Here is a 25,763-nt window from a genome sequence, read left to right on the forward strand (position 1 = left end):
ATACCGGTGCCGTCCACACGGCCGATACATGCGCCCCTTTGGCGTACAGGCATAGAGCTGAAAGTGTTAATTGTCACTCGTCAACAGTCTAAGGCCTTGGCTACTCCAGTTTATGCTCTTTTCTGTCCCATTTACAAAGTCCATCCACAAGTAAATGGAATATATCCTTTAATAAGTAGCAGCGCATAATCGTGGGAGTGTATCTGCTAGCTGCATTGCACAGCACCTCGACACGCAGGTTGAACTGACTCTTGCTGACGTCAGGTACGGCCGCCGCCCCCAGCAGCTGCTGTGCCTGTCAGCCCACGTGGTCAGCAGAGTGCTGGTCGTGCTGTCTCCACACGTGCTGCCGCTCTTCATCCTGGCAGTATCCCTCGTGTCAGCCGCATCTGGGCCCATGGTGGAATCGGTCTTGTCTGTTGGTGAGTGTTAAAAAAACTGATGTATCTTTCACAGCAATCTCGGCAGTACCAGGAAACCTTTAGAAACGTTGGGGCATTTTACTCATTCCACAACCAGGGAAATGTCTGTAAGAACTTCAAATGCCTAAAAAAAATGCAACACTCTTAAGGTCTATGTTAAGCGCAACTATGGTATATTTTGTGCATACTAAGGGGTTGTAGTATTAGTGAGTCATCTGTCACGGTATTCAATAGTGTTCAGGAGCGCTGTATGTCAATCCTCAGTTTTGGTTCTGCAGGCAGTAACTGTGCTCAGTTTAGAGGTGAGTAGTGTTCGCAACATTTTTCATACGCCATAACCACGCTCCACCAACGAGTATGTACTCCTTTTGAACGGCTTCAGCCAATTGAACGGTGTCTCATTTTGAGGATGTGGGGAGCTGGATGGATGTATACATGGACTCCTGCTCACGTTGGGTCCAATGTGCTGATGGTGTGTGGATATTTTCAACAGTGGACTGGGCAACATTCCCACACCTGTAGATCGGGTTTTGTACATCTGCACAGGACAAACACGCATCAGTATCAACGCATTATGAAAGCAGTGGTGCAAAATGTTCAAATGTGTGTGAATTCCTAAGGGACCAAACTGCTGAGGTCATTGGTCCCTAGACTTACGCACTACTTGAAACTAACTTATGGTAAGAACAACACACACCCCCATGTCTGAGGGAGGACTCGAACCTCTGGCAGGAGGGAGCTACAGTGCACAAACGAACATCATCGAGGGCCGAAATCCAGTCACATGTTGCACTGGTGTGTCCTGAGGGCTCAGTGGCAACCGTCCACTTGCAGCAGCATTAAGGTCACACTTGCATTTAGCCAGGCTACCACTGACACCATGACACTCCAAGCATAGCTGCTCTTGTGTCTTGGAAGAGTTAACTGGAGAGATGATTGGCACTCTGTCCACCCCCGGTAGCTGAATATTCAGCGTGACAGATTGTCAATCCTCTGGGTCCGGGTTCGATTCCCGGCTGGGCCAGGAATTTTCTCCAAACAGGGGCTGAGCTTTGCGCTTTCCTCATTATCGTTCTATCATCCTCAATGACTGCAGGACGCCGAAATGGCGTCAAATTGAAAGACCAGCACCCAGCGAACGGTCTGCCCGATGGGAGGGCCGTAGCCATACCATTAAATATATTAAATAAAATAAATTGGCACTCTGTTGTCTTTAACAATGAGAATAGGTACTGACTGCATGTGGGTGATGGAGTATGGCATAGACCTGGTTAGCTGCCTATTTCAGAGTGCATTCGACCACGACACACAGGTACTATTAGAGACTTCGTTGTGTGGCAGACACCAGTAAAGCCGTGGTCACGCTTGTTTCTGCAAGGTAAAGTAACCATTGTCCACTACACTAGGCAGACTACTATTCATGTGCTGCTGCCATTTCCTTGACAGAAGGGTGACATTGTTTTCCAGTAGGACAATGCACGGGCACATATGGCTGCTGTGGTGCAATGTGCTTCTAGTGGTGTAAAACAACTTCCCTAGCCAGCAAGGTTACCAGATCTGTCGCCAGCTGAGCATGTAAGGACCATACTGGAACTTATTCGTTCTCTAGGGACAGCAAGAACTATTGCCAAACTTCAACAAAAGGCGTAAAATTCTCGATGCAGTCTGTCGCTGGATGCTATTCAACACCTTAATGATTGTTAGCATGCGAGAATACACGGTTGTATTGCCGCCAGAGGATGTACACTGTGTACTGATGCAACTGTATGTACACCTTTTATTGTGTTACATGTGTTTCATTTGGTCTGAATTTGTTACCATATTGTCATACATTCCAACAATGGTGAACTACCTGTCACCTCCCTTGTCAATAAAATGACCTTGTCCTTGATAGTGTTGCATTTTTTTCCGCCAGGGGATATTCGAAAATACTATATGAAAGAACCTCTTAGAAAGTACTCAAGTCTGAATCCCAAAAATATTTTTGAAAATATACTTCATCTTTTTCTACACACATATATACTCCTCAGATAATGTTCTGTCACATCTACAATGGCGTTGAATTGTTTTTAAGGTTTTCATAAAGCGTTTAAGAAGCATCTTCATATTAGGTACGTCTGGCACAAAAACCAGATGTTCCTGGGGCCCCACAGCAAATAAAATACCCAAAAATCACCTAAACCTGTGTTAACGTCTATAGATTTACTTTCTACGAGATCAGTGAATGAAAAATACTAACTTTACAGTGCACTGCAAACCTACCGGCAGCGAAAATAAAGGCAATCTGTATGCCAGTAACTCATCTGCACATCTGTGAAATCAAAGTCTATTCCTGTTGACACTCAATGTTGTGATGCCATCGAAGTGTCGCACTCTTCGACTGAGGTTGTCTACTGTGCATGGAGGGTTCCTGTGAGTAAACGTTGCGAGGGTCATTACATTCGTCGATCGCTCTTGAAACACCCCCCGTTATGTCCTTAATGGGGTTTTGTGTGATTTACCGAAGCCGCCAAACAGTTAATTATTATAATTATATGATCATGTGCTTAGTGGATGAAAGGCTATCTGCTGTGGCTTCAGGGGTATTTCAATCGAGTTGTGGCTGTTCTAAGACGGAATAGTTAATGATTGAAAGTTTCTCTATAAGTAAAGACCATAAAGGTTGCGATGTACAAACTTATATGTACACTCCTGGAAATGGAAAAAAGAACACATTGACACCGGTGTGTCAGACCCACCATACTTGCTCCGGACACTGCGAGAGGGCTGTACAAGCAATGATCACACGCACTGCACAGCGGACACACCAGGAACCGCGGTGTTGGCCGTCGAATGGCGCTAGCTGCGCAGCATTTGTGCACCGCCGCCGTCAGTGTCAGCCAGTTTGCCGTGGCATACGGAGCTCCATCGCAGTCTTTAACACTGGTAGCATGCCGCGACAGCGTGGACGTGAACCGTATGTGCAGTTGACGGACTTTGAGCGAGGGCGTATAGTGGGCATGCGGGAGGCCAAGTGGACGTACCGCCGAATTGCTCAACACGTGGGGCGTGAGGTCTCCACAGTACATCGATGTTGTCGCCAGTGGTCGGTGGAAGGTGCACGTGCCCGTCGACCTGGGACCGGACCGCAGCGACTCACGGATGCACGCCAAGACCGTAGGATCCTATGCAGTGCCGTAGGGGACCGCACCGCCACTTCCCAGCAAATTAGGGACACTGTTGCTCCTGGGGTATCGGCGAGGACCATTCGCAACCGTCTCCATGAAGCTGGGCTACGGTCCCGCACACCGTTAGGCCGTCTTCCGCTCACGCCCCAACATCGTGCAGCCCGCCTCCAGTGGTGTCGCGACAGGCGTGTATGGAGGGACGAATGGAGACGTGTCGTCTTCAGCGATGAGAGTCGCTTCTGCCTTGGTGCCAATGATGGTCGTATGCGTGTTTGGCGCCGTGCAGGTGAGCGCCACAATCAGGACTGCATACGACCGAGGCACACAGGGCCAACACCCGGCATCATGGTGTGGGGAGCGATCTCCTACACTGGCCGTACACCTCTGGTGATGGTCGAGGGGACACTGAATAGTGCACGGTACATCCAAACCGTCATCGAACCCATCGTTCTACCATTCCTAGACCGGCAAGGGAACTTGCTGTTCCAACAGGACAATGCACGTCCGCATGTATCCCGTGCCACCCAACGTGCTCTAGAAGGTGTAAGTCAACTACCCTGGCCAGCAAGATCTCCGGATCTGTCCCCCATTGAGCATGTTTGGGACTGGATGAAGCGTCGTCTCACGCGGTCTGCACGTCCAGCACGAACGCTGGTCCAACTGAGGCGCCAGGTGGAAATGGCATGGCAAGCCGTTCCACAGGACTACATCCAGCATCTCTACGATCGTCTCCATGGGAGTATAGAAGCCTGCATAGCTGCGAAAGGTGGATATACACTGTACTAGTGCCGACATTGTGCATGCTCTGTTGCCTGTGTCTATGTGCCTGTGGTTCAGTCAGTGTGATCATGTGATGTATCTGACCCCAGGAATGTGTCAATAAAGTTTCCCCTTCCTGGGACAATGAATTCACGGTGTTCTTATTTCAATTTCCAGGAGTGTATTTTCTACTAACACACAAATTCTGAGGCAGTTGCTACCTTTGCCTTTACATGTCTAATTACAGTTATATCTTTTATTGGTTGCTGATTTCAAATACTTCATCACACTCAATGATGATGGTTAACATTCACATCATATTTCACATCATTTATTCGAACACGTATCTCATCATGTATTTATTACTTTATATGCCTTCCTATTTAGAAGCTGATACATTACTTCAATCATTACAATTGCTTGACCTTTTCATGTCTGATAAAACAACTCCATAAAATTACACAAACTCTTTTTTGACCTATTAGCTTCCCACCACATTTTATTAACGTTGGCTTTCTGATCTGGTTCTCATTTTATTACTTCTGGCACTATTAATTTTGTAATTTACTGACACTAAACTGATTTTTAACTTATTGATTCTTTGACACCTCACTTTCTACATCAACAGTAACTACTTATACTTATTTTAAGTTAACTATAAATTTGCTGTACGGTTCCTGAATGTATCATTTGGATGACCACTACCTATTCTAACTACTACACACTAACTTCTTAACCTAAGGATAGAGAAAGATGGTAGAGGAGTGGAACATGAAATAAGAAATAAAGTCTCACCCAGCTGGGAATGTACCAGTCGCCACTTGGTATACCAGCAAAAGATTTGCTGGCTCCCTACACGTCGTTTAGTTTACCGAGTCTCTTATTTCTTTAATTCGTACTTCATGATCCCTTCGTCTATCTTCTCCCATCTCATAACTCCTGGCATGATCATCTCTCCCATGATTGTGGTAAAACTGTCGACTATTGCCACGGTTCCTGTATCTATTACCACCACCTCTACCTCTGTAATTTGGTGGGCCATTAAAATGACTTTGATGGTAATTATTTACATATTGGTTCTGATCACGCATTTGGTTGTTTTCCTGTGCACGAATAGTTTCTAATTGTTCCAATACTTCCATTAAGGTACCTTTATCTTTAATCAGGCTTCCAGATAAGATTTCTTGCATCCTGCGACTTAACATCCTTTTAATTGCTGATATCATTATGTCGTCATTCAATGGTTGCTCTATGTTTCATTCAGTTCCCATAGACGCTCAGCAAATTCTCTCAAGGTACCTCTGCATATATTACGGGACTTGCAATGCAGTAAATCTTCAAGTGTTGCACACTGGTGACTTCTGGACCAGTACTTCTTTAAAAACTCTTCCTCAAATGGACTGTAACTGGTAACTTCAACTTTCTTCCTGCTGTCCAGGTGAAAGCTTCACCCTCCATTCTGCCTATTGCGAATGTGGGTCTGGGTATACCTATTATCAGCGTTCACTAATGTAACGACCTTGCCCTCCCCTACTGTTAAGGTGGCACTATTTATCTTCCTATCAATCTCTTCGGATTTAGTTTCTAGCTGTTGGACCCCCTCCTGCAGCTGTTTGAACTCATTTGTGATTATATGTTCCAGAGCATCCTCCAATTTCACTTGCCTATTTCCCAATGTACCAATATTAACTTGGCACTGCTGTTGTATTTGTATCAAATCTTTAATCTGTTGGTGTTGGTGTGTTTCAATTTTTTGCATTCTCCCTTCCATTTCAGTTTTGATGTCCTTGACATCTCCCTTAGCTTTTCCACTTATCTCTGCCTTCATATCGCTCATCTCTTCTCGGAGTCGATCTACCTTCACCTGCAGCTTATCATCTCTCTCCTTAAAGAATTATTCTCATCTGTTCCTGGAATTCCTGCAGTCCATTCCTTAGGTTTTCTTGGGACATATATGCTATACTTTTCTTGATTTCATTGTTTTCTTTCTTGATTTATTCATTCCCTTTTTTGATTTCATCATTTCCTTTAGACATCTCTTCCATGTTCTTGTTGATTTCTTGGAGCATCTTGAATATTATTGACTATGATTCTCCATCCTCTAGATTCAGTTCCTTTCTTATTAGTTTTACTGGTGTCTCAGGGTAACCAGTTCAATGACCCAATGGGCTGTCCATTGACATTCCACAATTACCAATTCTCAACTCAGCCTTGTCCTCTTGCCCTATCGCCATTTTTCTAACTACCTACTCCACAACCTTTTCTTTCAGTTCAGGATCCATTCTTAACTATTCACTATGCACAGACAAGAAAAAAATAAAATAACCTCCTAGTAACCCAAACACTCGCTAATTAACTAATAAATAAAAAAATCCTTCACTGTATTAGGTTAACCCAGGCTGGCAAAATAGACCTACCTCTCCACTGAACACCCTAAATTACAGAAACCTACCCAGATGAAACATCAATGACTTCATTTTTACACAAAATCTCGAAGTAACATACACACAACTTAAACATGTAGTTTGCAATAAATAATGCAAATGAGACACTATTCTTTGCTGTACAGTATACTGTGCTTCAGAGAAAATTCGCAAAGAAATGGTAAAAAAAATTTTTTTGTTATATTTTCTACAACTGAAAAATTTAGTTTGAATTTCTTTCCGCGCCCTGAAGATAGTGCACTATTAATCAGTCTCGCGCCAGCAACTCGCCCTCACTCACCCGTCGACGCTCGTCGAAGTCGCGATGTTTTGCCCTTTGAAGTCGCGCCACTAGCCGTGTTTGCGCTGGTTCCGCCGGAGCGGCGGCTGCCAGGCGATGCGTTGCTGTAGCTGGTGTGTAGTGCCGTATGCAGAGCGAAGTTAGCGGCGAATCGCGCTGACGCAGTCCCGTAGTTCCGCGGTTGGCGATGGGGTGGAGTTGCTGTCACGTATTTCGTTGATCGGCGAGTAGGTGGCGCAGACGTCGTATACTTCGGGAGTTCGCCACTAGATGTCGAACTCCGCGTCGTCGTTGTTTCTACTTCGGCCACTTGGCTCCGCTGTAATCACCGGTCAGTGTGGTACACCTACACTATCGAAACCCTTGCTGTCACGGAATGCGGACCTTCTTCAGTGCTTCATATGCTTTGGCTCCCCGCTCATAGAGTCTGGGTTACGTCATCCAACAATTACGCCACAGTCAATACTCGGAAATGCGGTAACAGTTTAAAGGTCCACATCAAATTAAGCGATTTACACCGTATAAAAGGTAATTTCGGATACAAAGTCACCTGAGAACATGCTCCTGACGCTTTCGTAACGGAATTTTGGCTGGTTCACTCTCCATTATGCACAAACGCGCCTTTTTAGAGTATGAGTTTTACAGTAATTCACGCAGGTTTTCATGTTCATACTTCAATATATTGTTATTAACACTGTTTTTGTCACTTAAACTCGTAAAAAAACAAATTGTTTACTGTATCTCGGTGACCTTTGCACTGTATTGTCCAAATAATGCGCTTCGTTCCCGCGATTTCTAGTTTCACCATAAATACGTTATATTACACTGGTCCTAATTGAAACGCTCTAATTTTAGTCATGGTAACGACAATACCGGATTAGGCTTGCACTAAAATCGTACGATAAATGCCAATACCTTTTCACTGAAACCAGAAATGGTGGTTAATAAACCATTGTTGGGACCTGAAGATTTCGACTGTCCTTGGTATGGGAGCCAAGGTGAAACATCCGCCCCCCCCCACCCCCCCCCGCCTTCCGTTATGTCCTTAATTGGGTTTTGTGTGTTTGTGTGATTTACTGAAGCCCCCAAACAGTTAATTATTATATGACCATGTGCTTAATGGATGGAAGGCTATCGGATTTTCTGCTGTGGCTTTGGGGGTATTTCAATCGAGTGCGGCTGTTCTGAGACGTAATAGTTAATGATTGAAAGTTTGTCTATTACTAAAGACCATAAAGGTTGTGATGTACAAACTGATACGTATTTTCTACTAACACCCAAATGCCGAGTCAGTTGCTACCTCCACCTTTACACGTCTAATTATTGTCATATCTTTTATTGGCTGCTGATTTCAAGTACTCCGTCACACGCAATGCTGGTGGTTAACATTCACAACAATCCTCACTGCAATCCATGGTTGTTGCTGGCCGACGCGGTTGACGCGAAACACGTTATTCGGCACTTGTCACTTTTGGTTTCATATCACTCGCGAATCGGTATCGATGAGGGTCCACCCCACGACGATCAGGGGGACGCGCTCATTTCTCATACACCGGTGAATTTACCGTTTACTGCTCACTCGACCGCCATTCTTGCCCGTCTCTCCAGTAACCAATCCTGACTCGACACTAGTCTCACTGCCTCCTGCAGTGCTCGACAATCGACTCCTGTCTACTATCGACTGGGTGTCGGATACTAGCATCTATGTTCGTGGGATCACGGATCCCTTACACTCTGCCATCTCGGGTATGCGTTTCTCTTTGCATAAAGCCAACACAAAAACTAGTGTTCTTCCCTTTACCTAAATTTGCGACGTAAAATATTTACAGTGTAAGGCTACCTGTCACACGATGGGGAAGTAGTCGCACACCTTCATACCCACATTTAACCCCTTCACTTGACTACTCCGCAACGGAGGTCAGAATCCCCACTCACAGCTTTGAAGTTAAGCGGTTTTCTTATTGGTGGCCGAGGGAAACATTGCAGACACACTGTTGCTCAGAATCGACACGGGTAGACAGTTCGTAGAGCGATGAACAATAGGACGATGATCTTGATGATTCTGACACTGCTGACGCGCCCCCGGATCATTCGACCCTTCGCTAAGGACACCTCGGCCAGCAAGCTTACGGGACGTCATCGCACCACCGCGACTGCAGCTTTTGCCCTGGCGTACAGCCCAGTGGCTGCACCGTCTTCGCACTGCATCCAGCAAGTCGACCAAATTGTCCGTGACGACCGCGAGGCAGTAACAAATGAATTGTGTCGCCAGTTGTCTGTCGCTACAGGCTGCGTGATAGACGTTGTTGACAGACTGGGCTTCTCCATGAGTTTTGTATGTTGGGTAGGAAAGTATTGTAAGGCCAGAATAAAGAAACGAGGAAACCAATTGCATCGTCTGCTCAGCCCATTCATTTAGTTTGTCACTTTGAAAATGAGTAGACCTTGAGAAATTCTGTACACCAGTGGCTGAGGAAAGAGGTGTATGATGCTTACCGTCCAGATACACATGGTCTTGTTTTAAGGTGGATAAAAACTGTGTAGGAAGATAGTGATTACACTGTAAAGTGAAAAATTAATCGCAAATGTATATGACATTTATATTTGTTGCAAAATAAAAAGAGTAGGAGGTATTAAGGTAAGCTGGTATTTGAATCACTTCATTGTTTGTGTTGACATGCAGCTAACTTCATAGCTTGTGTTGACATGCGACTAGCTTCACTGTTCCACTATAACCAGGAATGTCGCATTTACTGTTTAGTGCTCATCACAGACTGTGCGTTAACTCCTTACAGCGTACACCACGGACTTGGTTTCCAGTACAGTGCAGTGGAAGTGCTCTCAGATGCGGAGCTGCCAGATGTCCATTTTCTGTGCTGATCAGCAGATGGTAACGTTTGTATCGGGAAAGATTCCCAGAACGACGGGGCCCCGCTAGAAGGACCTCTGAATCAATTGGTCTTTGTCTTACATGGCCTCCTGCGTAAGCGACAGAGGTAACGACAGTTCGCTACAGCTTCAAACGTTAAAACACATCTGGAGATACAGCTATGGAAGTGTCCTATGCGACTGACGTCCGTGGCGCTGCCTATCCTCTGCTACAACGGGCTACCTTTGAATTCGAAAGTGTTTGAATCTTGACACAGCAGCGCAAGCAAATGTCAGTGCGAGCTTAGATTTTTTCGCATCTTCGCTCAATGAAGGACTGAATTTACTATCATTACTCGTCATAGATGCTGTGCTGAACGAAACTAAGTAAATCACTGCACAAAATTTTTAAGAGCTTGCAAAGGTAAAATTGCATTGCGTACACTTTGCATATAGTTCATTTTACGCCATACATTTTTATGTATGAAATATAGCTAACATATGAAAATTGTACATCGAATATAGATTTAAGTGTCAGGAAGTCGTTTCTGAAAGTATTTCTATGGAAGTGAAACATGGACGATAAATAGTTTGGACAAGAAGAGAATAGAAGCTTTCGAAATGTGGTGATACAGAAGAATGCTGAAGATTAGATGGATAGATCACATAACTAATGGGGAGGTATTGAATAGAATTGGGGAGAAGAGGAGTTTGTGGCACAACTTGACAAGAAGAAGGGACCAGTTGGTAGGACATGTTCTGAGGCATCAAGAGATCACAAATTTAGCATTGGAGGGCAGCGTGGAGGGTAAAAATCGTAGAGGGAGACCAAGAGATGAATACACTAAGCACATTCAGAAGGATATTGGTTGCAGTAAGTACTGGGAGATGAAGAAGCTTGCTCAGGATAGGGTAGCATGGAGAGCTGCATCAAACCAGTCTCAGGACTGAAGACAACAACAATGAAAATTGTATTTAAAGTTGAGAGCGGAATATGTTTTCACTCTCGAGATAATGGTTGTTATATCCGCGGACGCGTCGCTAGCATGTCACCCGAATTGTCTCGTGCGTATTGAGAATCAACTGGTCGAAGAAATTTTCGTATTTCAGAAACGGTTCAAGATATCGAAACGAGATTGTTTGGGAATGAGGAGCATGGAGAAAAGGATATATTTTGTAGTATTTTTACCACTCGAGACGTTTTGGTCAAATGTTTGACAGGAACTAAACCAAGACTCACTATAAGTTACACAATGAATTTTTGTTCGAATTTTCAAAGCTAAAGAAACAGTGAGAAAGGGGCAAATGTGGTATGAAAATGTCCAGAGTGCCGTTTAATATGGTAAGTAAATACTTAATTGCTTGAAAGTAGTCAGGGTAATTAACGAAAACTTAATTACATTAAGGAAAGCTTGAAATATTTCACGAACCGCTGCTGCATCTAGCTATGTAAATGAAGTGTCAAAAAGTTCATCTCTTCAAGGCCTAGCTGTCCTGCGCATAAAAAGATACATTGGTGTCATGTGTAACTGTCAGAAAGGCTTCCAAGTACTAATTTTGGGAACTTAGAGAAAAGAAGACCCTAGGAAGGCAAATAACGTAGCAACAAGATTATGCTTTCTGAAGAAAAATTTAAAATAAAAAAAGTGAAAGAGATCGGTCAGATATGTTGTGGAAGGATTTGTCTCAAAGAAATAAAATAGAGCACACAAATATTTGACATGCCTTTGAATGATACTCGATATCATGTACAGAAAGTGGGGTGCATCAAATGTTTCTGAAGTATGTCTTACTAATTACTTTTAGAGAAATAATTTCACAAAACATTTGACTCTTTTAAAAGATGGTCTATCCTTTACTTATGCAGACTATTTGGGTTAATTGAAACGCTATGCGTTGACACTGATTTGGCAAGATGCTGTTGAAAGATTTAGGTCATGTAACAAACGTTCGTCTTTAAGTCATTCATGAGATAGCTGAACGTCTCTCTGCTCATCCACGTATTTTCGAAGAATTTGTCTTGTCATCTTCTTAGTTGATGATATAAATTACGAATCTCTCCATGAAGATCTCTCTCTTCGTAAATTTCATGCACATTGCTCCTTTAATCGTCTTATCTTCCTAAGTAAAGCTAAATTTCTAAATTTGCTGCCTTAATCTGGAGCTACAGTATTCTACGGTTTAGGGGCGCCGTTTTATAGAAACAGTTGGTCGACTGTGGTAGCCATCTTGTAGCGTGAGATCATCGCCTGCACACAGGACGCCCAAGAGTATCCCCCGATGCTCCAGCTTGTTGCTGGAGCTAAAAAAGTTATATAATAGTTTCTCTATTTTATACGATTATATAATGTATTTTTATTTCTATTAATATCTATTATTGCCACAATATGGGTTCAGAAAGAAAACGAAATATACGTTAAAATGGGTTATTGTTAATTATGAATCTTAGTTTGTATAAAATTAAGTACAAATACGAAACATGAAATACACAAACTTCGTAAACCTACTTTACAAATGTAATTTTGACTATATATCAGTTCCATTTGAGAAAGTTAATAAACAAAAATAAAATCATTCAAAACAGTCGTTACACAGGTCGGAACAATGAACTGGGCATACCAGTTTAGATACTTTGAGCACGAGCTTCTCGTAGTTTGATTTTTCGCTCGTCCACAGATCTGGCATCTTCCCCTGGCACCTGCAGGCCGGTGTTCGTTTTGACTGAATTTTGGTACTGGAGGAAAAGAGCACCCATTTTCCTAATTCCGACTGGCACCTAAGGATTTTCGACGTGTCGTTGTATTTGGGGTGAAATCAACTCCCAGGAAAATGATTCTATAAAATCATCTCGTTTGACTGCTTTTTAGCCATTATTCACTGAGTATATGCACTGTGCGTTTATCCCAGACAAGTTCAGAAATCGAAGAAACTAAACGGCAGGTCATCCCCTTGTGTTCCTCACTACCAAATAGTTTGCTCAAAGCTGGTCGACTACACCAACATCAACTTTTGTCTTATTGTAAAAAATGACTATTTCGGGTTTTCTTTTGTCTACAGTAGATACATCAATTGAATCATTCTCGTGCCTTGAAGATATCAGAATCGTGGATTTATTTTTTTCTTTGGGTGTACGAAACAAGTCTCTCATTTTTTTGAGAACCAAAAGCGGAAGTATTCAGTTGCTTCTTTTTATTTGGTAGGATCTCTTTCGGCAGCTTTTTTCAGGGTCCCAACATCAGTAATACGTTTTTCAAGTAACGCTTCCACCTGAGGAATACTGGAAAACCAACTATCACAAGTAATATTTCTATTAGAGCTATAAATTGGTTTGCCGAGGTGAAGGAGAACATCTTTTCCAGCATTGCTGACTAAATAAGGCCCTGGTTCCGGTTTTCCACAGTGAACTTCTAAATTCATCGTGTACATCATTCTACAATCTACAAGTGCGAATACCTTCCATATTTGGCAGGTTTGCTTGGAATATACGGCCAGAAGGAAGCAGTTGTTCATCAACCGTGAGATATTTGCCTGGTGTGAAATAACGCTGAAAATTCTTTATAAATTGTTCCGTAAGGTCACGAACTGTCGCTAGCTTGTCTGATTTTTTCTGTCTCCTCTCATACTGTAGTCATCAAATCGGAGGCAGCGCATCAGAAAACAAAATCTACACTCGCTCATTGATAAATACACTCCTGGAAATTGAAATAAGAACACCGTGAATTCATTGTCCCAGGAAGGGGAAACTTTATTGACACATTCCTGGGGTCAGATACATCACATGATCACACTGACAGAACCACAGGCACATAGACACAGGCAACAGAGCATGCACAATGACGGCAGTAGTACAGTGTATATCCACCTTTCGCAACAATGCAGACTGCTATTCTCCCATGGAGACGATCGTAGAGATGCTGGATGTAGTCCTGTGGAACGGCTTGCCATGCCATTTCCACCTGGCGCCTCAGTTGGACCAGCGTTCGTGCTGGACTTGCAGACCGCGTGAGACGACGCTTCATCCGGTCCCAAACATGCTCAATGGGGGACAGATCCGGAGATCTTGCTGGCCAGGGTAGTTGACTTACACCTTCTAGAGCACGTTGGGTGGCACGGGATACATGCGGACGTGCATTGTCCTGTTGGAACAGCAAGTTCCCTTGCCGGTCTAGGAATGGTAGGACGATGGGTTCGATGACGGTTTGGATGTACCGTGCACTATTCAGTGTCCCCTCGACGATCACCACAGGTGTACAGCCAGTGTAGGAGATCGCTCCCCACACCATGATGCCGGGTGTTGGCCCTGTGTGCCTCGGTCGTATGCAGTCCTCATTGTGGCGCTCACCTGCACGGCGCCAAACACGCATACGACCATCATTGGCACCAAGGCAGAAGCGACTCTCATCGCTGAAGACGACACGTCTCCATTCGTCCCTCCATTCACGCCTGTCGCGACACCACTGGAGGCGGGCTGCACGATGTTGGGGCGTGAGCGGAAGACGGCCTAACGGTGTGCGGGACCGTAGCCCAGCTTCATGGAAACGGTTGCGAATGGTCCTCGCCGATACCCCAGGAGCAACAGTGTCCCTAATTTGCTGGTAAGTGGCGGTGCGGTCCCCTACGGCACTGCGTAGGATCCTACGGTCTTGGCGTTCATCCGTGAGTCGCTGCGGTCCGGTCCCAGGTCGACGGGCACGTGCACCTTCCGCCGACCACTGGCGACAACATCGATGTACTGTGGAGACCTCACGCCCCACGTGTTGAGCAATTCGGCGGTACGTCCACCCGGCCTCCCGCATGCCCACTATGTGCCCTCGCTCAAAGTCCGTCAACTGCACATACGGTTCACGTCCACGCTGTCGCGGCATGCTACCAGTGTTAAAGACTGCGATGGAGCTCCGTATGCCACGGCAAACTGGCTGACACTGACGGCGGCGGTGCACAAATGCTGCGCAGCTAGCGCCATTCGACGGCCAACACCGCGGTTCCTGGTGTGTCCGCTGTGCGTGCGTGTGATCATTGCTTGTACAGCCCTCTCGCAGTGTCCGGAGCAAGTATGGTGGGTCTGACACACCGGTGTCAATGTGTTCTTTTTTCCATTTCCAGGAGTGTAGCAAGCTTCTATACTACGTCTTTTGGAGTTATCCCATATTTTTTAGTACTTGTTCTGCTACAACTTCGAGAATCGATAAGAAAAAAATTCCAATCAGAGTACTAAATTCAAATTCATCTGTGAGACGAGCGTCCCTGTCTCTGGAGAAATTATTCTTAATTTTCTGAATATACAGATTTGTATATGGCAATGGCAAGGAAAGCGTTCCTGAAGAAGAGAAATTTGTTAACATCAAATATAGATTTAAGTGTTAGGAAGTCGTTTCTGAAAGTATTTCTATGGAGTGTAGCCATGTATGGAAGTGAAACATGGACGATAAATAGTCTGGACAAGAAGAGAATAGAAGCTTTCGAAATGTGGTGCTACAGAAGAATGCTGAAGATTAGATGGGTAGATCACATAACTAATGAGGAAGTATTGAATAGGATCGGGGAGAAGAGAAGTTTGTGGCACAACTTGACCAGAAGAAGGGATCGGTTGGTAGGACATGTTCTGAGGCATCAAGGGATCGCCAATTTAGTATTGGAGGGCAACGTGGAGGGTAACAATCGTAGAGGGAGACCAAGAGATGAATACACTAAACAGATACAGAAGAATGTAGGTTTGCAGTAGGTACTGGGAGATGAAGAAGCTTGCACAGGATAGAGTAGCATGGAGAGCTGCTTCAAACCAGTCTCAGGACTGAAGACCACAACAACAAGAGATTTTGAAATAGTATTGATTATTCCGTCATCAACAGACAGTCGCAATGAATCAGTTTCTGTTTTAGCGTCTTTATCTCTGTCTTTTGGTCCTGGTAAGCGACTTATTATATTATGTGATCGAATTTTCACATTTTTCAGGGGCACTTTTTTGCTCCACTTAGTGCTTCCATCAATAGCTACAAATTCCTCTAAATTACAATCCTTACCACTCTCTTCAAAGTCAGTTACCTCCTGCTCTGTCTCAGAGCTATGATTCTCTGATGCTACATAATCGCTATCACAGTCACGTCACTGACGTCACTCTAGCAGTCTGAATCACATTCCTCCAGCCACTTTATCCAAATGTTAGGGTCTGAACTTCTTTCTGCCATAATGGTAACTTTATGTTTTACTGAAATAAAACAAGAAAATAACTAAAAAAGAGAAAGAAATACCATTAAAATATTTAATATGATGTGATGTGCGCTAAAAAGTATTAAGTAAGAGAAACACTGAAGGAATACATCATCAGTCAAACATAATTACACGAAAGGTCGCGTGGATGACGTATGTCATTTAGGCAAAAGAAAGTGCAACTGCTCTTCCCGAAGGACAAATTTCACCTGACACGTGTGGCCTCTGCAGACTTCTGGTGGCTGGTTCTCATTGTTGCCAAAACAATAAACGGTGGCAATTTGAAGAGCAGTGGAAGAGTATTGCCAACCACGCGACCACTCGAGGCTTAACCAGAGGCCACTTGCTGTCAGTCGCTTCTGACGCTGATGTAGGATGCAGCATTAGGAGCAGGGCACGTTTACGCCCACTATTCGCGACTGGGGGAGACCCAGAAGGGCGAGGACACCTCAACTGGAGGAAGGATTTCTTCCTGCAGTCGATGACAAACCTAGTGTCAGCGTAAGATAATAGCTGCAACAAGTAATGCTGACGACGTGACGGAGTGGCGAGTGCTACAGGAGAATGTGCAGTGTCTGTACCACGGAAAGCGAGCGCAGGCAGCATCAGCAGCTGATTTTCCTCCGCAGGTACACTTCTGCAAGTTATTCGTTCAAGAGTGTGTCAACGCTCGCCTTAGTGCTAATGTGTTGTTCACGGATGAGGCTTCGTTTCAATGAGATTGGATTGTTAATTCTCGCAATCAGCACGTATTGGTTGTCAAGAATTCTTCCCCAACTGTGCAGTTACGCTATCGGGTACGATTTCAGGTGAACAATTGGGCCGATATTGCTGGTGATTGTTGTGTAGCGCCCCATATACTTCCGCCCGGGTTCGACGGAGCAACTTCCCGTGCTATCTGCTCTGCTAGAACATGTGCCTTTACGAGTGCGACAAACCATGTGCTTCATGCACGATTGATTTCCTTCTCATTTCACTGTTAATGTCCTAAATAACAGATTACGTGACAGATGAACAGGTGGAGGTGGCCTAGTTCCTTGTCTTCCACGGTCTCCGGACCCAAACCCTCTAGACTTTTATTTGTGGGGACATCTGAAACCTCTTGTGTACGGAGTCCTGGTACAAGATGTACACAGTTTCCATGTACGTAATGTGGAGGGTGTGAAACAATACACAGTCCTTGAGGAACACATCAACAGGTCAGCAATTCAGTGCGACGGCGGGTTGGTACATGTGTCCTTGCTAGTGGAGAGCCTTTTGAAAATTTCATTTAGAAAAGTGTTTCATACTGCGCTGATACATTTGTTTCCTGAGCTTTCCCCGTGGTTAATGCGTTGAAGAGTTATATAAACTCAACTGTAAGGCCCAATTCCCAGAGAAATGCGTGGCAGAGATGTGGCACTGTTTCGCACCACGTCCATGTTAACAACAGAGCCAATTCACACAGAGGAGCCGCTTTGTGATACGTGCCACGTCCGTTTGTAACCAGAAATGGCGCACTGAAGAGAAGTGTGGCAGAGACTTGGGTCGGAGTACTGCTGTTTTCATTATTTTGAAGTCATTCGCTGTGCTTAAAAAAATTGTTTTATGCAGACGGAGCAAACCTAGATCCGTCTCTGTAGATAGCTGCTAAGCAAAACGTTTACTTTTCGCCTACAAAATTAAAAACAGGTGTTTGGGATTTGCGCGCGTTTACCGCCATACACTATTTCTCCTTCGATTTTGGGGAAACCATTTGGTAAAATAAAGAAGTGAGTTTTCTGAATCTTATAGTAGGATATCATAGCTTGATAGGGAATTGGTTTTATTTTCGTTATTGCTCATTGTTATTGTTATAATTCCCAAGCAGGTAAACCACGGCGCATATATTGAAACGCTTGCATTGAAGAAAGCAGCGCCTGGCCATTTTACTTTGGGTGGGTTCTAGCACATAGTTTGTTGCTTACGATATGCAGCTGACAATCGAAATAGTTTTTAACGGTGGAAGGAGGGCGATATCTCATTCCAGTCGTGAGCAATTAAGTGATATATTTTGACGCTCGGCCGGAGCGAGCTAAAACGTGCAACATTCACATTATGATCGCTCTCTATGCGACTTAGTGACTCATGTTTCTCTTTCGTATGTGGCTTATGAAGTTAGCTACAATTACATTTTAAGTTAATATTGTCGTAAGAGTTATTTTCATTATAAAACTACAAGCAGATAATAGCAGATCCTGCGGCAGAATTAGCGATGTACTGTATACATAAATTTTTCTTGTCAACACCAACAGTTTCATTCATGAAACGTTCAACAACTGTATTCGTTCACACACGTCGAGCATATCAGACTGTGTTCCAGTGCACAATGCATGAGATATGGGTTTTGCTTTTTATTTAACTGGTGTATTCTGTGTTCTGGATGTTTTACGCTTACGTATTTCATGCTTACATATATGGGTTTCCTTGAGTCAAGCAGTGTACATGACATAAAACAACATGTTGCGTACTCTTGTAACAGCTATTACACAATTACTCACGTTATCTTTGAAATAAATAGCAGTATCTTTTTTTATTTTCTTGGGCAAACAACGTTGAATTTGTGCAGTTGCAACGTTTTGCTAGTGAAACACTCTGGTTTTTCTGTGTTACTGCAAACATAGAAACGTTACTTTGAGAAAACACGGTAACACCTGAAAACATGTAATATTTACTGCAGTACAAATCTGCAGAATCAGCAGCAGAAGATACGGAAAAATTTGGCATTATTTGTTGCCCTTACGCTAAACATGTATCACCATTGCAGCCGAACGGGCTATATCGCCATTGCGTGTGAGGCTTTGCGGAAACATCTCGTAGTGGGTGCCACGTTCCCTCGAACGTACAGGCTCGTCACGAATCGTCACCGCAAGACTTGATAGCCTCACATTCCACTGACGGACTGATATTCACCGTCATTCCCCAGTCGGGAGCACGTTTCTTTGCCTTGGAGGTTGTACATATTCCTGTCGTCTTCCGGATTGACTCGGTATGTCAGTCCCCCGGTGCTAACCTTCTGGGTTTGGACATTTTTGGTCGTCTGGACGAGGTACAGGCGGTCTCGAGCCCCTCTTCAGAGACCCTCCTTGCCCAGTTGCAAAGGAAATACGAAATGTTGTTCTCATCCTCTACACCAGGGTTGAAGGCCTTCATTGCACGTGTTCAGCTTCTTCCCTTTCCTATCCCTCGTTTTTTTAAGGCCCGCCCGGTTCTCTTTGCTCTCAGAGACAGGCTCCAGGTGGAACTTAGCCGCTTACAAGGCGAAGGCATCCTTTCTCCCATCGCGCAGAGTCGCTGGGCGACGCCTATCGTGTTAGTCGAGAAGCCGAACAGTGCTTTACGCACGTGTGGCGATTTTAATGTCACAGTAAATCCTCAGTTCTTCGTCGATGCATATCCTGTCCCATTGGTAGGACGACATACTCACAAGTGTTGCGGGCTTGATTTGCAGCTGCCGTTGGACGAGGGACCGCAGCAGATCCTAGGCATCAGTAACCAAGTGTGGACTTCCCCGGTTAACAGGGTCTCTTTTGGCACTGCCAGCGCCCCCGCCATGTTCCAACGTTATTTGGAACACCTCACAAGTCAGGTGTCCAATGCGGAAAAATATATGGACGATGTCATCGTCGGTGGCTCGTCCGCAGTGGATCTCGCGGACAAGCTGGATAGGCTGTTTCAGAATTTTTTTTTTTTTTTTGAGCTTAACATGCGTTGCCAGAAAGTAAAGTGCGACTTTTTCGCGCGCGACATCAGTTATCCCCAGGTTGTCATCCCGCCGCCGTTTTCTCGATCTCCTCCACGCTAGTTATTGAGGAATCGTCCCCACCAAAGCCCACCGACACATTTATTGGTGCTGATTGGATAAAGAGATTGCATCCCTCGTGTCGGCCTGCACCAAGTTCCAAACACGTCAGGCAGCACCCCCGTGCCAGTATTTTTCGTGGACGGATGCTGTTGCTCTGTGGGAACGTCTCCACTTGGATTTTACAGGGCAGTTTCATGGATCTCAGTGGCTCATCCTGATCGACTCTGGGTCAGGACACCCATACGTATCTCGCATGATGAACACCACTTCTGCTGAGACTATCAAAATTCTCCGGCTTCTCTTTGCTGTCGAGGGACTTCCAAAACGATCGTTACAGATAACGGTCCACGGTTTACTTAGACTGAGTTTAAGCAATTCTGTGCTGCCAATGGGATTACCCTCGTCCACACTTCCCCGTTTCAGCCTGCATCAAACGCCTGGGGAGAACGTTTTGTGCGGACTTTCAAGATCCAACCGAGCCATCGCCCGCTGGAGGAGGCCGTGCTTCTTTTTTTGCTACATACCACACTGCCCCGCACGCCGGTAAAAGTTCAGCAGAGATTCTTCACGGCGACCATGCTGCTCTCCCTTATACTTCAACTCCTACCTTGTTTACCAGCTGGACGTCAAAATAGTTGAAACAACTGGCGTTTCGACTTACTAACCGATTAATTTCAGAACAGGTAACACATCTACGCGAGAGGATTTCAGTTACTAACAAGTGAAGGCACGACTTTCGGGTCACTTTTATAAATCCATTAGGACAGCATAACGTGCAAGTACTATGGCGTATTACCTATGAAATTTGGAGAAAATTGCAAGAGAAGTTTCATGCTTCATTAACGTACCCGTGTGTTGTGATCCTGAACATTAAATGACGGTGGTCGTCTGGTTAGCGTTCAGGCTACGTAATAGGTGGATCGTTGGACAGAGCCCGGCTAATCTATTTTTTTTTAAATTACCGGTATATTTTTTTCAACACTCGTCATATTATTTCATACATATCATATATTTGAAAGGTAATATGATAAAAAGATACGTGCACTTTCATGAACTTTTCTTGAATTTGCATTGATATATCTCTGTTTACTAATTTTTATTATTGCAAAAAATATTCTGGGACTTTTATTTCTACAGGAAAATTAAAAACTTTATCGAGGGTTTCCAAACCTGTTCACTTCTGATTAACAACGAACGACAACTTGATTCCTCGTGAATATGCTATTAAAATTCATCCAGTCATACATCGACAGTTTTCGGTACCGATATTTACGAAAACAATTTTTTCATAATGTGGGGCCACTGTCATAATATATTTCTTTAAAGTCAGTACCGCCATTGGATGGTTTTTTATTTCCAGTGTTACATTTACACGATCATGATTTCGCCTTTACAGTGCCATTATCAGGGGTTTTAATGTTATACAGTGCCTAAGATGGCATACTGCCGTATTTAAAATACGCTATTAGACACATTGTCTAAGGGTCAATATTCCTGGTAAAAGCCTACTGCTTTGTTTTATCACTGAGTATACCATCTTGACTGAATGACAGTTGGCTCAGTGATAAAACAAAGCAGTAGGCTTTTGCCAGAAATATTGACCCTTAGACAATGTGCCTAGTAGTGTATTTTAAATAAGACAGTATGCCGTCTTAGGCACTGTATAACATTGAAACACTTGATAATGGCACTGTAAAGCCGAAATCATGATCGTGTAAATGTAACACTGCAAATAAAAAGCATTCCAGTGGCAGTACTGACTTTAAATATTTACGAAAATATTGCATCCAAATTGTCGGAAGAAAGACAGACTTTTAAAAATATCGGCGGCAGAAGATTCCTTGTGCATGCATGAAAGTTGCATTAATTCGATGCGCTTGACACCGTTTTAATTCATGTTTTCCATGTCTATGTGGAAAATATATATTGCAAATTCTGTATAAAGCACATCGGACAATTAATCGTACATTACTCTCAAATTTTGGCATATTGTAACTCACTGTATTACTGGATAAAGTTCTGTATTTGTCGACATCTGACTCGGGCTTCCCAAGCCTGTCCCTCGTCCTTGAAACCGGCGTCTGCAGATCGAAGCGTCCAGCGTGCGAAGCAGTTTCGGTGCCTTACCCGACTGCAGGTGTATGGCATTTCGGAAATCACGACAGGCAAACGTTCTCAGGATAGCATTATGCGTTTGGTCGTTTAATTCTATATAACTATAAGTATAATAGTTTTTGTGCCAATATAAATTAGAAAATACCAGAATAACATTAGAAATTCAGTAAAAGTTCATGCAAATATACTTGTCTTTTCATCACATTAACTTGCAAATGCAATATGTACGAAATAATATGAAACAGTTCAAAAAATATATAAATTGAAAAAAAAACATGAGCGAGGTTCGGTCCAGTGATTAACCGATGGTGGAGCTCGAACGCAAACCACATGACCGCCGCCATATCATGTTCATGGTGGCAGAGCACGGGGACATCACTGACACGTAAGGCGTCTCTTGTGGTTTTCTCGAAATTATCGAAGTAGTAAGCCTTACTTTTTACATATTCCACTGTCCTAATGAACTACTAAAGGTATACAAACTTTGAAACACATCCATGTTAGGAATGTCGTGGCTGCGGCGGCTCGGGGCTTAATGTCTCGTGTCAATTCGTCGTTGTCACTGCGCAGGCTGCGAATTAAATCCACCTACCTCAGAACGGCGTCTGCTCAATGTCCCCTCACTCGGCAAAATGGTTCAAATGGCTCTGAGAACTATGGGATTCAACTGCTGTGGTCATTAGTCCCCTAGAACTACATAAACCTAACTAACCTAAGGACATCACACACATCCATGCCCGAGGCAGGATTCGAACCTGCGACCGTAGCAGTCGCACGGTTCCGCACTGCGCGCCTAGAACCGCGAGACCACCGCGGCCGGCCTCACTCGGCAACACAGGTACTTACAAGATGATGTAAAAGCAGCGTTGATAAAAAACGCCACCTAATATCTACAATTACTGAGCCCGCACAACTCTAGTTATGAAAGAAAGTTCAGAAGAAATACTGTCATCCAATTTTATCGGGCAGTAAGAAAATGAATTGGCTTCTGGAAAATAATGTCCGAAATTTCCATACAATAATGTTTATTTTGTCCTTGATAACCAAAGAAACGGTACTATTCAGTCCACATTTAAACTACTGGCTACTTCCTTCCAGTACACGATTCGTACACACATTCCACACACACACACACACACACACACAGCACCCAGAAATCTCTCCAAACCGGTCCCAAATTAAACAACGTTTCCACAGTCATTAATTTCACCACTAATAAGAGTTATTACATTCGGTCCTTCTTGTGGATTTCTAAGAAAAACACTGCTCGACAAAAATTCTAAGTAGTTGAATACTGAAACACGCCACGCAGATTCTATGAAGGCCAATATTTCACACGCGAATATCTGTCCCACAAATTTAGTGAAAACCTCTGAAATTTCGCCAAGCAGTCCTCAACAACAACTGCTATCGACTTAGCTCACCAATAACTCAAACACCAAGTAATCCTTCATCTTACACATTATTTTTACTGGCACTTGTAACATGACCGTCCACGTTCAAAGCTATCGAGCGACTCCCTCCTTCCAGCCTCCCTCCCAGTATAACTATCAGGTAAAGAGCGGTAACCGTCTCAACTCTGATTGGCTGACCATATTGACTCCCAATCAGAATACTCGCTGGTGATCATACTTGGGCCATAACTGGTCTGCACCAATCGTTATACACAGACGCATTTGCGTCAATCTGACATACAAATATTATAGTAATGTTTAATAAACGAAAACGAAAAGACAGAAATGCCGGAAATATTCTATAGATACAGATTTTACTCCAGCTAACTTTCTGGCTGCTCTGTTACAATAGCAATCACACCTAGACATACGTCATCAGCAAAGGGGATAAATCCCCTAGGATCATTTTCTCACGACAAGCTCGTGTATCTCTTGCACGTTACTGAAGACAGTATATAATGTAATATTGAAATTTGACGAATGTCCTAAATACACACTCTCATTTACTCACAGGCTCACATAACTCATAATAAAATGAATATTGATTTTAATAGTTGTTTCTGAAGTTATTCTAGATTTCATACTACGAATATTGTAAGATATTTGAAATTTTTAAATTAAATTTCAATTAAATAATTCTATAGCCTGATACTTCAGCTGAGTATTTCAATTGACAACCAAAAACAAGTCATAATTGTTCCTAGGTGAATTTCCTTTCTTAACCTTTAAATTTAACACATATTAGAACATACACAAATATAACCTTGGGGTGTCATGGACCCCAATGTATTTCTTCTTATATTTATCACATTTTTGAAAATATTTTGTTTACATATTTCTCATGAACAGTTAATCGTGCTGAAACAATTTTTGGTTGGAAAACTTATCTTATCGAATTTTAGTAGCAATTTTCAAAAGATGTTACATTCTTATTTAATAAAACATATTGATTTCCAAAAAATTAAATGAAATTTGAAATTTTAAAAATTGGATTGAATCTACTTATATTTTCAGAAAGTACACAAAAAGTAGAATAATTTAGTGTTTTTGGAAAAGTGAAAGCATTTAAAGATTTTCTTATAATACCTCACAAAAAAGATACTTTTTACTATGAAAATTACCCGACTCCTCTTACATCACAGTTTAGACTCTTATAAAACAGGTATAAATTGAAAACTTATAAAATCTGTTACGAGGACTTTTATTTACACACTACAAACTACATTTATTTCACATAATGTTAAATAAATTTTAGATCATTGAATTCTAACAAAAGTAAGTGAAAAATGTAAGAAAAATTGATTATTTTCCTTGAAGTGGTTTGTGTCCTTTTTCTACTCCGTACAGTCTCTGCAAACCATTGCACGATGATCCTCACACACAGAAGATCGGCGTGATGAACAGAGTTTCGTTTTCCGATCTCTTGCTCGAGGGCAGAAGGAGCAGCGTTGTTTTCTCGGTGGCTCGACGCCATTTGCAACTCGACGTTCTGCTGGAACCTGCAGTATTCCTCGAATAGCAAGTTTGATTCCTCTCTGAATCGTTGGAATTTCCAGTTGTTGATAGAGCCATGGCTTTATCAAGTTCTTTGCCAATATCTGCAAATACTTCCTTTGGCTGAGTTAAGGATTTTTTGCGTTCATAAGGTACAAAACCATAGAGTTGCCGCCACATTCTTCCATCATCCCGAAAAAGAATCTTAACGGCCAACGTTTCGTTCTCTGGCTAACACTGTAACCATGGCACAATTTGTCAAAAGTATCAGTCCCTCCTTTAGTTGAGTTATAGATAAGAACCATTTTGGGTTTCTTGGTCTCCGCATCTACATTTGCACTGTGGAGCATTCTCGAGAGCAAAATAACATTTTCATTCTCTTTTGGGTCTTGTTATGGTCGAAAGCGAATAACGATTCTCCAGTAGGTTTAGATTGCAAAAATTTCTCAGGTATCTCTGTTATGTTAGCCCTCATTGTTCCAACCATTGTTAGATTGTGGTTGACAAGCATTTTGTTGAACAACGGGACGGACGTGAACCAGTTGTCTGTGGTAATATTACGATTTGTCCCATATATTGGCTCAGGTAGCTTTCTCACATAATACATGGGTACAGCTTCACTTTTCAGTGTTTTTGCTTTTCCAATGTAAGGAATTGCGTTTAACATGTAACTGGTCTTACAATCATTCAGACTAACTATTTCAAACCATACCTGCCTGGTTTTGATTTC

General features: G+C 43.2%; 1 protein-coding gene across 1 annotated transcript in view; it reads left to right on the forward strand.

The window, feature by feature from the left end:
• The first annotated feature begins 344 nt into the window (after positions 1 to 344).
• LOC126355859 (solute carrier family 22 member 1-like) overlaps positions 345 to 25,763 on the forward strand; it is an 82,058-nt gene continuing 56,639 nt past the window's right edge. The window contains exon 1 of the mRNA XM_050006350.1: positions 345 to 422. Within this exon, the coding sequence (XP_049862307.1) occupies positions 398 to 422 (25 nt within the window). The 5' untranslated portion in view covers positions 345 to 397. The remainder of the gene's footprint in view (positions 423 to 25,763) is intronic.

The sequence above is a fragment of the Schistocerca gregaria genome, chromosome 3 (assembly GCF_023897955.1).
Source record: "Schistocerca gregaria isolate iqSchGreg1 chromosome 3, iqSchGreg1.2, whole genome shotgun sequence".
NCBI lineage: Eukaryota > Metazoa > Arthropoda > Insecta > Orthoptera > Acrididae > Schistocerca > Schistocerca gregaria.